The 13,810-nt window shown below is 55.6% G+C and overlaps 1 protein-coding gene across 5 annotated transcripts in view; it reads right to left on the bottom strand.

The window, feature by feature from the left end:
• NXNL2 (nucleoredoxin like 2) overlaps positions 1–13,810 on the bottom strand; it is a 215,443-nt gene that overhangs the window by 167,988 nt on the left and 33,645 nt on the right. Inside the window, exons 3-4 of one of the 5 annotated variants that reach the window (XR_008291336.1) lie at positions 10,585–10,836; positions 1,132–10,503 (exon numbers count right to left, since the gene is read on the bottom strand). The exons of 2 other annotated variants lie outside the window; for them this stretch is intronic. Coding sequence is in view for 1 of the 3 variants with exons in the window: in XM_027041222.2 (XP_026897023.2) it covers positions 10,668–10,836 (169 nt within the window). In the remaining 2 variants the exon portion in view is untranslated. Of the gene's footprint in view, positions 1–1,131; positions 10,837–13,810 lie in introns of those variants that run through there. 2 more of the 5 variants (XM_027041222.2, XR_008291339.1) reach the window with 2 other exon arrangements.

Here is a 13,810-nt window from a genome sequence, read left to right on the forward strand (position 1 = left end):
AATATCCTTCCAGAACCCAAGTGAGGGATGGAAAACCAGTGAGTGAGCACAGAGGGGGCTCTGGGGAGAAGGGGTAACAGGAGAAGCCGGGGTCTCCCATAAGAACACAGGCCAGTGTTCCAGGGCACCAGCCACCGAGCCTGTCACCTTGCCCGCCGTGAGGGCTCACCTCCCAACCACGGAGAGAGCACCTACATCACCACGTGCTGTGCAATGAGGCCCACTTGAAAACATGCTTCAGCTGCCTTCAGGGAGAGCATCCACGATAAGTGGGTTGGTGAAACCACCTGTCCGAAACCCCCCCACTAGCTCTTAAGACAAGAGCGCTACTATCTGCATTGTCTTTGATGCCCCCCGTCTGGGAACTTGTTAATTGGGAACTGACCCCCAGCTTCTCCCCTGCCCCCTCACCGTTCGGCTGCACCTGCCCCTTCCCTGCGGCAGGCCAGGCCGGGGAGACGGAGCGTCTGGCGTTTAAGTGGCGGGTTCACACAGGGGACGAGGACAGCCTCACGGAGAAGCCTGAAGACCCACCTGAGCACAGCACCAGGGACGTGACCTCCTCACACGTGCGTCCAGATGCAGAGCAGTGAGGGGGCCCCAATAGCACTTTTATGACATTCTCGCCAAAAGGGCATAGCCTACAATCAAGGGCGAGGAGACAGCAGAGAAACCCGAACTGAGGAACCCAAACTGGCCACTGCTCGTCAGCCAGCTGAGAGAGACCAGGAAGAGAGGGGGCGCTCCACACCGAAGGCAGCAGGACACGCGGCTGCTGGACGCAGCGCGGGCAGTGGGAGCGGCCGGTGACATGACCCAAGGCGCTAACACTGGGGACACACACGGGAATTGTACTGGTTTGCAACTTTAAGTTCAAAGAATTTCAAAATGAAAAGTTTTAAAGGTTAAACAATAAAGCGTCTTCGACATTTAACAGGAAGAAAACAGGAGGAGGGGGAGGGAAGGGAGGGGCAACACCAGCCTGTTCACTCCCCCTACCTGCTTCTCACCGTCATTCCGGGGCTGGAAGGGGGACCCTGTACCCCGTACCATGTGGGAGGATGGCTGACCCTCCTGAAACACAGTCAAGAGGCGGCGGCTCATAGAGACACTGTGGCAGGGTCCCCGACGCCCGCACGGCTCAGAGGCCTCCAGGCGGCCTGGGGCCCCACGGGGAACAAAGCTCTGCCCCTTCACCCATATCTGGGGAATCCCTCCCTTCCTCCAGAAGACATGAGTTGAACAGCCTCTTTCTGGGGGGCCCCGGGCTCCTTCAATGGGATCTGACAGGTGCCCCCAAAATGAGGAAGGAGAAGCCAGCTGTTGAAGCAGGTGTAGTAGAGAGACCCCAGGTGCATTTAGTTCCACACGGTGGCTCTGTCCATGGCGATGGACCAGATTCTGCCCGATTCTGCCTGTGAGGTCCTGGCCCCCCTGCATGGGGTGCACCCAGGGCTCGCTTAACGGGGCAGCCGCTCCTCTGCAACTTTCCTGCTCTACTCCCAAGAGTAACATCAGAGTGTTCAGTAATCTGCTTTTAACCTGGAAAGTGTGGTTTGGAAATGAATTAACGAGATCTACAAGAAGGAATGACTTACGGTGCCATCTGGAAGGCGTGCCTGGGTGGCCGGGTAAGCGTCTGACTCTTGATTTCAGCTCAAGTTATGATCCCAGGGTCAGGAGATCAAGTCCCTCATCAGGCTCCACATGGAGCACAGAGCCTGCCTGGTGCTTGGGATTCTCTCTCTACCCGCCCCCACCCCCTCTCCCTAGCTCTATCTTTAAAACAAAATTTTAAAAAATTTTAAAGTATCATCTGGCTTGCATCACACTAGCATGGCAGAGAAATCTCTGTCCTCGGGTCTTGTCCTCAAGATGGGATCTGCAGACTCCTGTGCTCAGACCACCCAGCCCTGTTTCTGGGTGTCTGGAAACCCAAGTTTCCAGAACACACGGGGCTCCCTGCCAGCCTGGCAGGAACTATCTCAAGTCCAACCACTCCCACCAGGCTGGCCCCTGCCCTGAATACGCAGTTTCAGGGAGCCCCCAATCCCACCTCACACCCTATTTCTTTCAGTTATATGGCCCAACACAACAGGCAACTGTCGGCTTCTTTCTTCTTCTCGAGTAACTACTGCTCGCCTGTGGGCCATCAAGTCCTGGAAACGGAGGGCTGGTCCGCCTCACTGCCCCTGCACCACCAGCAGGATAGATGCAAGATAATGATTTCTCTCTCCTTTTTATAGTTTATTTTTATTGTAACAGCTTTATTGACAGTAGTTCACATACTACATGATTTCCCCATTTAAGTATATAAATCATGGTTTTTAAGACATTCACAGACCCCCACTCACTATTTTAGAACATTTTCATCGCCCCCAAAACGATCCACGAGTAACCATCCCCCAGTTCCCCACAGCCCTACCCCTGCCCAAGTCCTAACACACCCCTTTGTCTCTGTGTTTTTGGTGTCCAATCCTGAACACTTTCATATAAGAGGAATCGTACAAGTTTCGTGACTGGCTGCTTTCACGGAGCTTTCCAAGCTCATCCACGTGGTCGCACGTGTCAGTGCATCAGTCCCTCCGGTGTTGATGACAGTACCGTGTGCGTGTACCATGTTTTGTTCACCTGTACGTCAGCTGATGGCCTCTGGCTTGTTTCCAACTGTCTGCAAACACTTATGAATATTTATGAGTAACGAGTATTTACAAATAATGCCGCTAGGAACATTTGTGCACGAGTTTTTCCGTGGATGTTTGCGGTTTCCCTCAGTGCATAGGTACAAGCAGAATTGCTGGAACACACTGCACGCCTCTAACTTTTCAACTGCCAAACTGTTCTCCCAGGAGGCTGTGCTGTCCTGCCTTCCCCGCGTGTTTCCGAGCCTCCCACGCTGCTTTCTCACTGTGACTCACGCCCGCCCCCCAGTGGCTGCGAAGTGGCGTCTCACTGAAGTTCCATCTGCTTCCCTCCTGACTGACTACTCAGGTTGAGCATCTGTATACCCTCTCTGGACAAATACCCATACAGATCTTTTTCTCTTTTAATTGTGGTAAAATACTCTGAACACAGATTTTACCATCTTGATCACGTGTGGACAGCTGGGTAGCATTCCATCCATTCCCATTGTTGTACAAGCAACACAGAAGTTTCTCACACCTGTTCAAGTCCCCAGGCCCTCAGCCGCCGCCCTACATCCGTCTCTGGGACAGAAGTGGGGACACTCACCCTCTGCACCCCCCTGCTGCATGGTCTCGTGCAAACACTTCCATTGTGTTATGGCACTCCTCCCAGCACTGTTGACCTCTTGTGGGAGCGTCCCTCAGACATCACCGGAGACATCGAGGGTATTGCAGATCTCAAGAGTATTTTATGTTGGTTGGTCCGGACAGCAGTTTCACTCACCATCGCACAGCAAGCTTAGCCCCCACTCCTTGGAAGAACATTCACGTGAAATGAACAACCTGCGAGGTTAGGGGGAGTCCTACGGTTCCCGTCCACATGTCCGGTTAACCCTGCCAGCAGGACGGCTCTCCCTGCTTCCGGAACCACAACACACAAACCTCACAACCAGGGGAAAGCCCCACAGACATGCCCAATCAGCCCAAACACTCCCCTTCACCCATGGGTCCCTGCACTCCTCACTGTGGGACCTCACCAGCAGGTTTTGCTTTTACAAATACCAAGTAGGGCAAGTGGTCTCCAGTCAGACGTTAACGTCCACTCCCAAAAAACCTTCAGCTACAGGACACACAACTTCTTCACAGAGAGAAGGAGGGCTTCAGCCGATCAAGAAAACGTGGATTCCAAGTCCTCCAGCGACTTCATCAGCATGTAAGGCCATTCCACCTGCAGCCCCCAGGCTCCTGTCCACACAGCAGGCTCCCTTCCACACACGGAGGGCTCTGAGCTCAGGCCATGTGAGGCCATCAAGCTGCAACTGGGCTCCTCCAGCTAAACCCAGCATTCTGTGTTAACAAGTGATTAATATCATTAGCTGCAATAATAGCATTTACATGATGTTTATTGTGTGCTGGACGCTGATCTTACAAGTTTGTGTGTGTTAGTAACCCGTTTACTCCCCAACAGCCTCTGAGAAAGGTGTAGTATCTATTTTATAGAAGAGGACATGCTATTTTTACACTTTTCAGGTGAGGACACGCCCAAGAGTTTATTTCTAAACAAAAGACTGGACCCCAGGTAGCATGGCTCCGTATTCTTTACTTGCCAAAAGAAAAACACATCTTTGAGAAGTATGAAACAAGCAAAACCAAGAGTTACAACCTGTGTAAAGGCACCAGTGCACACCACACTGGTGAGTGGACAACCCCTGGCTGGGCACCAAAGTCTCCCGAAGCAGGTGCTGTGCGTGGTGAGACAGGGTTGCACAGCAGGGCTGAAAAAATAGCACAAAATGAGCAATCTTATATATGAATATCTCTGCAACTAGCCTCAATAAAACCTTAACAAATTTAATTCTAAAGCTCATTAAAATAATAATAAACCATGGCCAAGTAGGATGCATCCCTTAGGAATACAAGGGTAATTCAAACTAGGACATCTGTTCACAGAATTCACTATATTAATAAGACAAAGAAGAAAAACCACATAATTATCTGCAGAGAGGCTAAAATGGCATTTAAGAAACTTCGGCATCCACTCTTGATTAAATTTGTAAAACACCTACCAGAAAGTGGATTAGTTTCTTCTTACGATAAAAAAAGGATATCTTAAACCAAAAGGAGCATCCAACCTGACAGCAAAGAACCAGAAACATTCCCACCACGTCCCTGCCACAGTTAAGGGTCAGTTTAATGACAGGAACACAAGAGGCAGGCAAATTGTAACAAGGGAGGCAACGTCCGCTGTTGTGGAAACACATGCGCTGAGAGCACCCAGCGCCATGGGAAACACAATGCGCTGCTGGGGACAGACCCACGTGCCGAAGGGGCCCCTTCCGTAAATAAAAACCAGTCACAGGGAGAAAAGGAGAGGAAAGAGTTCTCTTTATAAAGGCAGGGGCAGCAACCACACAGGGAAAGGCACAGGCACACAGGGCCACTGGGGAAGAGACGGAAAAGCGGCGGATCTCAGCAGCGACGGAGCGGGGGCTCTTCTCCTGAGAACAGTAGGCTTCCCCTCCGAACTGGATCGCCACACTTAGCTTGCCGTACAAAAACTAAGTACAGGAGAATACCCCAGAAAGTTCTGGAAAATAAGACAAAGCCAGGGAAGACCAGCCCTGCGAGACGTCAGAACACCTCGTGAAGACGCAGACGTGGAAACAGCTGGGAGCGTGCCTTGTGAGGGGGCCAGGAAGCTGGAGCGAACAGCTGCACGGGGACCGCCGGTGGGAGAGCCGTCTGGGTCCTGGCCAGCGTCCCCACCCCGCAGGACCAGCACCAGGCCCACTCAGGGCCGGTGCCAGCTGTCTGCTAGGGGTGGCCAGGGGCTGGAGTCTGGGCCCCGAGTCAAAGCACACTGCTGAGTGTGCTGTCTCTGGCACAGTCCAGGCGGTAGCCACCGGCCGCGGGTGGCCACTTAAATGGGACACAAATTAATTACCATGAAGCAGAGCCAAGAACTCAGCTGCAAACACTCCCTGTGCCCAGTTCCCATTTCCATGCGCTCAGTCATCTTGACCTTAACAAGACACCTCCCCAGGTTCTGCTGGCCAGCCGCGTGGGAAGGGGCAGCACGTAGGCAGGGCTGGACAGGACAGGCGTAGGGAGGCACGGGCGCTCCAGGTCAGGGGGGCCAGGCCACCTTGAACACTGAGCACACGCACCCCACTGGCCTCACACTCTGGGAAGCCAGAGCACCCGATGGAGGGCAGGTGTGCCCAGCCTGGGGCCGCTCCACTGCACTGCCACACAGACAGGCCTGACTTATTTAAGTGCAGCCCACTGCCCTGACTAAGCCAGCAGGAGAAAGGTCACTCCCCAAATGGTGACAGAACATCACACGGTCCAGAAACACAGAGAGGGCTCACTCCTTCTCTCTTTACCAATTCACACACAAATTCACTGTGTCCCAACAGCAGTGCTAGGAGTCACATGCACAAGGGCACTCAGTGCAGCACCAGTTAGAGACTGGCATCACGTCCACTGATGTGGGGCCGGACAGAGTAACCTACGGTGTGCCACACGTGATCATGCTCAGCGGACATCAGAATTCAATAAGGCAACAAACAGTCACAGAGCATCCAGTATCCACTCGTTCCAGGAACCAGACCGGAATACAATTTCTGCTCTCAAGGTAGTGATTTTGGTGGTCGGGGAGAAGGATGTAGAGACAGATGACAGATGATAGATAGATAGATAGATAGATAGATAGATAGATAGATAGATGATAGAAAGATAGATATAGATAGACAAGAGCTAGATAGTAGACAGATGATACAAATATATGGATGGATGATAGAAAGAAGCTAGGTAGATAACAGATGATACAGATAGACACATGATAGCAGATGAACGGATGGATGGATGGATGGATGGATGGGGAATAGGAGATAGAAGACAGATGTGACACAGACATGACAGAATAGGCAGAAAGATGTGATAAATGATAGATAAGATGAATGATTGACAGACGGCTAGAAAGACAGATGGACAACCCAGAGAAGGGGGTCGACAACAGTGACACGGAACGAGGAGGGGGGTGCCATCTAGACAGGAGGGTCAGGGATGAAGCCTCTGAGGAGGCATGTGGGCAGAGTGAGCACAGCGAGGAGATGGACAGGGCACGGAGGGACGGGAAGGACAGGGAGGTGTGTCTGGGAGGAGCAAGTGGATGCAGAGAATGGGGAGGATGGTCCCAAAAGGACTTGGCCTCGGTCTGAGATGCTGGGAAGCAGGGACATAACACAACCCGATTTCCACATGAAGGATGGGTCTAGCTGCTGTGTGGACCTCACATTCCAGGAGATGGGAGTGGAAACCTGGAACCCAGCCAGGGACCATGGCAGCCCTTCAAGGGATAGGTGGGTGGCCAGTTAGGACCCCTGGCCCCCACACAGGAAGCATTCTCTATGTGTTCTATTTTCTCAGTCTGCAGAACGTGCTCCGTGAGAACAGGTCCCGCCCTCACATGGCGGCCATGACTGCAGGGTGGGCATCCGCTCGTGGCCTGGGAGCCCCGGGGAGCCCCCATTCTGCAGTGGGCCTGATGGCACTTCTGCACATCCCCACTGTCCCTTCCCACCCCTGTGGGCGCTCCATGGACAACGTGGGCAGGAGCCCCTCTGCGCTTGGGTCCAATGTCCTATCCCTTGCCCTCCAGTTCTGTAAACCTGAGTCCTAAAAGTTGTACTTATCACCTGGGCTCTGGGGGCTCTCCTGACATGGTCCTGGGGCCACACACCCCTCCCCATGGCCCGCTTCTTCCAACCCTGAGGGCCCTGCAGTGACGCTCTGGGCCTTTTCAGCCAACTGCCCCCAGGAAGGCAGGCAGGCACCTGGCAGGTGCCCGGCAGGTGGAGAGTGCCTGAGTGCGGCAGGTTCACCTCCACAGGGAAGGTGGCCAAGGGGTGGGGACGCCGGAGCCAGCAGGTAGATGCGTCCAGTTGCTCCAGGAGGAGCTGTGGTGCAGAAGGCGATTCAGCCTCTTTCAACCAGCTTCACTGAGGCCAGAATTCACTGGACACGGCTGAAACCACTGGGGGAAGATGTGCATTCGGGTTCCCTGATGACGAAGGAAAGGGGCCCCGCGATTATTGGTGAGAGGGCGGCAGGCTCCCCTCCTGCACTGGGTTGCTGCAGACCAGCCCGCCTCTGGGGACAGTGATCCGTAAGCAGGCGACCTCCCCCACCAAAGCCTGAGGACAGGTGATGGGGCTGCACCACTCCGGCATGGGGAGCCCACCAGCTCTGCTGGGTTAACCTGAGAAGGAGTCAGACACTTCCCAGGCTCTCAGCCTGGGCACGGCTACATGTCCCAGTGGCTTTGCTCCCCGTGGGGAGTGCAGTGGCCAGGACGGCCAGCTGGAGAGCGGGCACCATCCGGGAGGCTGCCCTGCCTGGGGAAGCGTGGGGCCGCCGCAGGCGCTGACGGCCCAGGCCTGTGGGCACCACGCGGGTGACCATCTACAGGATGAGCTAGCCCACTGCAGCTCCTGCTGTTGGAGGTGCCGGTCACGGAAGACGGGGCGGAGTAGGTGGTAAAGCTGTGTCTCAGAGGAGAGTCTCCTGCGGGGCCAGCAACCTGTCTGGGGTCTCATTAGAGCGCAGCCTAAAATCAGCATCCAGTCTCGAGAGCTGCTGTCCCTCCTGCTGGTGTCCACACACTTGACTTGCTGTGTCACCTGCCGGCCACTGCGTCCGTGGGCTGCAAGCAGGCCCACCCGCCCGCCCCGAGCAGGGCCCAAGCTCCTGGTCCCGCACCCCAGAGACCACCTCAGGGGGGCAGGCTGGACCCTGTCCCTCTCCTTCCTCCTTTCTGTGCTGTTTGCTGGGAAACTCAGCTGCAAGCACATGTGTCTGTCTGTGCACCACAGTTTGCTTTTGGGAGGCCGAGCGCTGGGTGCTGGGGGCCAGGTGTGCCCCCCCTAACTCCCAGAACCTCAGCATGTGACTATTTGGATACAGGGCCTTAAGGAGGTTATTAAAGTAAAATGGAGTCACAAGGGTGGCCCTAATCTAGCCTGTCTGGTGTCCTTCTAAGAGAGGAGGCCACAGACATGCACAGAGGGACGACCTCGTGAGAAGGCAGGGAGAAGACTGGTATCTGCCAGCCCAGGAGAGAGGCCTCGGGACAAATCACCCTTCCCACATCTCATTCTGGAATCTAGCCTCCAGGGCGGGGAAAGAAGAGGTCTGTGTCGTTCATGCCGCCCTGTCTGTGGACTTTGTTATGCAGCCCAAGCTGACCGATACAGGTGCCAAGAGGTTCAAGGTGGGGCCAGGGAGAGAAGGCACGGTCCCCTCCCCCCCGACACACACACATCCCCTCCCCCACTGTGAACAAATCCTTGGGGAGTCTGCTGAAGGAAGCAAGGGTGGACAAAGTGCAAAGGGGACCCCCTGAAATGTGAGGGGGGAGGACCCCTGTTCAACTGTTTATTATAAAACAGGAGGACCCCTCCCATAAATTATGTTTTTCTCCTGGGGACAGGAAGGACAAGCAAGTTCTCTGCAGCCTCTCCTGATAGGGCAAGGGTCGGAAGCGCATCTGTAACCACCAAGACCAATGGGGGCCTGTTTTCCCACCAGGCGGCTGCTGCCGCACCCACCCCGGGGCTGACGGTGGGCGCCACCTCAGAGCAGCACCCACCCAGGGCTGGCAGCAGCCGCCACCTCAGAGGAGCACCGCCCCGGGGCTCACGGTGGGCGCCACGGCGGGGGAGCACCTGCCCGGGGCTGACAGCAGAGGAAAAAAGACTGCACATGGGGATGAACCCTGACAGCTTATGTGTCTGCGTGCCCGTTTGTTCAGCGGCAAGAGTGTGCCCCAGAACCCCGAGGCGTGGCCCCCCCAGCCCCGAACCTCCCCCACAGAAGCTCCAGGGCGGCTCTGACACCCACCCGAGGGCCAGGTCCCCAAGTCCCTGGGCTCTGGGTCCCCGTGGATGCTGTGACCGGAAGGGGAGAGAGGGGCCTCGCAGGCAGTGTCACAAAGGAGCCAGCAGCCTGCAAGGAGCATTAGCACCGCGGACCATCCCCCCAGCCCGTGTCCTGTCCAGCTGTGGCTTGCTTTCAGCTGGGTGGTTACGGTGACTTCCGGGAAAGCCCGCTCCAGGAGACACGTGGTGCGTGTGCTCTGAGCATCGGTCGTACAGCAGTCAAGACTGCCGGTGGAGACAAGAGCACGGTGTGTGTCTGGTGTAGAGTGTGTGTCGTAGGGCGTGTGTGTGTGTCTGGGTGGTGTGTGTACGTGGTGTGTGGGGTGAGGTGAGTGTGGTGTGTGTGTGTCCATGTGTGTGCATGTGCGTGCGTGCTGGGTGTATGTCTGTGTGTGTATCTGTGTGGTGTGTGTGCGCAGCATGTGTGTGTATGTGGGGTGTGGGGCGTGTGTGTAGTGTACAAGGGGTGTGTGTACGTGTGTGTGTGTGTGTGGTGTGCCAGCGGTGGCCGGCAGTGCGAGGGCAGAGGGCTCCTGGCAGAGCCTGTGGTGGCTCCCGCTTACCTGGACCCATCTGCACCCGCAGGAGACGCGGGTTTGACACCGTGAACGTGCAGCCTCGAGCAGCTGTGAGACTGGAAACGGGAGCACGGTGTGGAGACCAGCACTGGGGGAGCACCTCACTGTCCCCGTGAGAGCGCCTGGTTTGCGGGGACAAGGAGGGAGATCAGAGGGCTGTGCCGGAAATGTTTATTAAAGCGTACAGATTCTGCAAACCTCAGTGATACATGAGTCGTGAGAACTTAGCATTAACCGAAGTAGGTCTCCAGAAGACGTATTCGTAAATGTGTTCTTTCACCTGAGGAGTGGTATAAAGATGTGTTTTCCATGGATTCCCAAGAGCCCAGCGGGAGCATACTCAGGCTCGCGTGAAGACAGCTCTGCTAAGAGTGACAGAAATAAGGATCCGCAGGCTACGGGATCCTCCCTGGCAGTGTTTCTCTCTGCCGGGACATAAACCGTATCAGTGCGGGCGGAGAGGGAATGGCCGCTCCCCTTCCCGTGCTCAGGATGCACGGCAGGTGCCCCCGAGACCCCCGGCGTCACCCGGAGAAATTCTGAAAGATGCTGGCCGCCTCCACCCAGCTCTGGAAGCAGGCCAGCCCCCGCTCCCGGATCTGCTTCCGCCCTTTGTCGGTGATGACCTCCCCGCTTGGTTTCACAATCACCAGCCTGGGGATGGCTGTGATGTGGTACCTGGTCCTCAGCTCCCTGCGGGAGAGAAGTGGGAGTGCCGGGTCAGCGGGGGAGTGGGCAGGCCGCCACACCCACGTCCCCAAGGCTGGCTGACCGTGCAAAGCCTTAGCCCCCGGCCTGCCCACACCTTCTCTCCCTGCTGCGAGCCTGTCCTGAGGGGTGTCCCAGGGAGGGGACAGGTGTGCTGTCCCAGAGGGGCGTCCACAGGGAGGGGACTGCTCTGAGCCTGGGCTGCCCATCCCAGAGCCCAGGTCCCAGCTGCGTGGGACCACGGAGCACCCAAGAGGTGGAGGAGCGCCAGCAAAACTGAATTTCTCATCTTCGTTAATTTAAATTCAAGTAGCCACGAGTGGCAGGTGGCTACCGTATCGGACGGTACAATTCTAAACCCACAAATACGCCCCAATAAATTTATATCCCTCCTCTGTCTCAAGAGGCTGAAAAACACCAGGTACACACAACCATCAGTGTTAAAACTCTGTGAGTTCCAACAAAGCTGTGTGAGACTTTCTGCCCCTCAAACTCAAGGAGAGGCTGATTTACATTATGGACGACACATTTCTTGGCTATTTTTTCCGTCACGTGTAACAAGAATTATTTGCATTGACGTAGGAAAAGGAGCAACCACCTTCTTTGTCTCTCCCCTTAACCTTCTCCTAAATGAGTGCCCTCAAGACAGGGCAGCTGATGAAGACCCCTCCCCGTTCCCAAGGCCACCTTGCAAGTGTCTCTCATTCAGTAATCTGACTGCACTCACCTGTCACCCTAGGGACTGTGGGTCTGCATGGAAGGAAAAACGCACTTGAAACCCTCCTGTTACCAAGTCTCCCCGTCACGTCTCCATCAAGGTCTTCCTGCTGCCTTCTGGCGCCCAGGCCAAACACAAAGGCATAAATCAGGGGGGAAGAAGACCTCCCGCCTCCACCCAAAGGAAGAGAGCCTCATCTCGAACGTCCAAGAGACGGTGACACACCCAGCATGTTCTCAGCCACCAAAGGATCGTCACAAAATTTCAAACAAGCAAGAGCACACAGACCACTTAACCAGACCACAATGCAATGAAAACGGGACACCAATACAATGCAGCTTTTGGAATGAGTCTAAAAACTAACCATACACTACCACTACACGTGAAACGGCGAAACAGACCACAACACAATCCAAAGGGAACAATATGGAATATACTTCTGATCTGCAGCCGTAGACATAATTAGACATAGGAAGTTGTGGTCCTAAACACACTTTTCCAAACGACTTGTAGACGAGCTGTGTGACTGACTCAAAAGGCAAGAACAGGACTGATGCAGCAGACACTAGGAAAGGCAGACGGCGGGAAGAAGTCACAGCAGAGAAACGCACAAGATCCGGTGAGCTTCAAAACGAACCTGGCTGCGGGAAGACCTAACGGGCCAAGGCGCTACCAGCACTGCTCAGGGGAAAAGGAAGGCACGGGAACACCGGTCCGGGGCCCACAGCGGACTCCACCCTGCTTGCAGACCCAGGCAGGCGGGCGAGGTCGCTCCTACTACACCCGACTGCTGCCAGGACCACCAGGTCCCGAAGGAAACCTGCACACAGCTGCCACTCCGGCAGCTTCTGGAAGCCGTTGCTCACTTGAGGAAGAAACAGCCAAGGAGGAGAGAAAAAGTGTTACGTAAGAGTGATCATCATCTGTGGAACAGACACCAGGGCTGACACGCACAAACCACAGACGTGGAGAGACGCCAGCCCCGGGACCAGCTGAGGCCTTTGCTGACAAGCCAGCTGGCCCGGCAACTCAGGGGTAGGCTGGGGGGTGGAGGAGACCCCCCACCAGTGTGAACAACCCCAGAAATTTGAAGGGCCTATGAAACTTGCTTTCCCCCAAAGCATAAGACAAACACATGGAGAAAAGAGAAACGGCTACATAGCCCTTGGCCTGAAGACTGCAGGGAGGTGGCCAGAGGCTGCCACCGGCTTTGTCCAGCAGCTCAGGCAGATGGGTCAGTGCAGGGTCTTCACCCTGGGCAAGGCGGGGCGGGCAGTGCCCACCACGTCAGAATGGTTCCGCGGGGGTTCTGCTACCCAGGGCCCAGGGCTTACCCCCAAGGCCAGGAGGCCCTGCCCCACGTGTGCAACAGCAGTGCTAAAGGCACAGGGTTCCCAGACCGGCAGCAGCAGCACCAGGGAGCTCATTACAAGTGCAGAGTTTCCTGTCCCTGCTGGGGTGGGGCGGGTGGAGCCCATGATCCCTTGGGTTCACGCCTGCTGAAGCATGCAACCCTGCCAGTCTCCCAGGGCCGCCTGCATCCCCCTCCCTCCACCATCCAGTCACCCTGGGGATGGGGGAGAGAGCAGGCAGTAAGGGAAGCTGAGACCGGTGCCCTTGATGGCCTGGGTGGTAGAGGCATGTGGCTCCCTGCTCAGCATCCGTGACCCTCCACCTTCTGGTATTCACTAGCTGTGGGACTTGGGCAAGCTAGCTAACCTCTCTGTACCCCAAATTCCCCATCTGTACCATGGGAAATACCTCCCTGCGTTGTTGGGAGGTTTAGTTAATATGCATACGGGATAGCTAAGGGATTGGCACGTAAATGCTCAGAAAACACTGGCTGTTATCGATGGAGCCACGTCCAACCCAAGGTGGGCCAGCTGTCCAATGCAGCACAGCCGTTGAGTTCTGGCTACACCAACCAGCACCGGAACGGGTAGTGCGACTGCACGGAACACTTTCGTGTGAGCTAGGAGAGTGGAGGGTGTGAGATTACGCAGCCCGAGGCACAGCAGCCACTCTGCCACCATGAGGAGAGACTGCATTTGCCAAGTGGCCCCTGGCTGCAGCCTCAGCATGAGGCAGGCATGGCAGAAAGCAGAGCCATGAAATTGTCCTCGGTGGTTTCCCACCTCCCTGGAGACCAGCTCCTGGCTGCTGGGCGTGTAACTGAAGCCCATCAGTAAATCTTTATAGTTTAAGCTTTGGGCTGCTGCGACTGCTGTTTCACTCCCTCGC

Source organism: Acinonyx jubatus, chromosome D4, assembly GCF_027475565.1.
Source record: "Acinonyx jubatus isolate Ajub_Pintada_27869175 chromosome D4, VMU_Ajub_asm_v1.0, whole genome shotgun sequence".
In the NCBI taxonomy this organism is placed as follows: Eukaryota; Metazoa; Chordata; class Mammalia; order Carnivora; family Felidae; genus Acinonyx; species Acinonyx jubatus.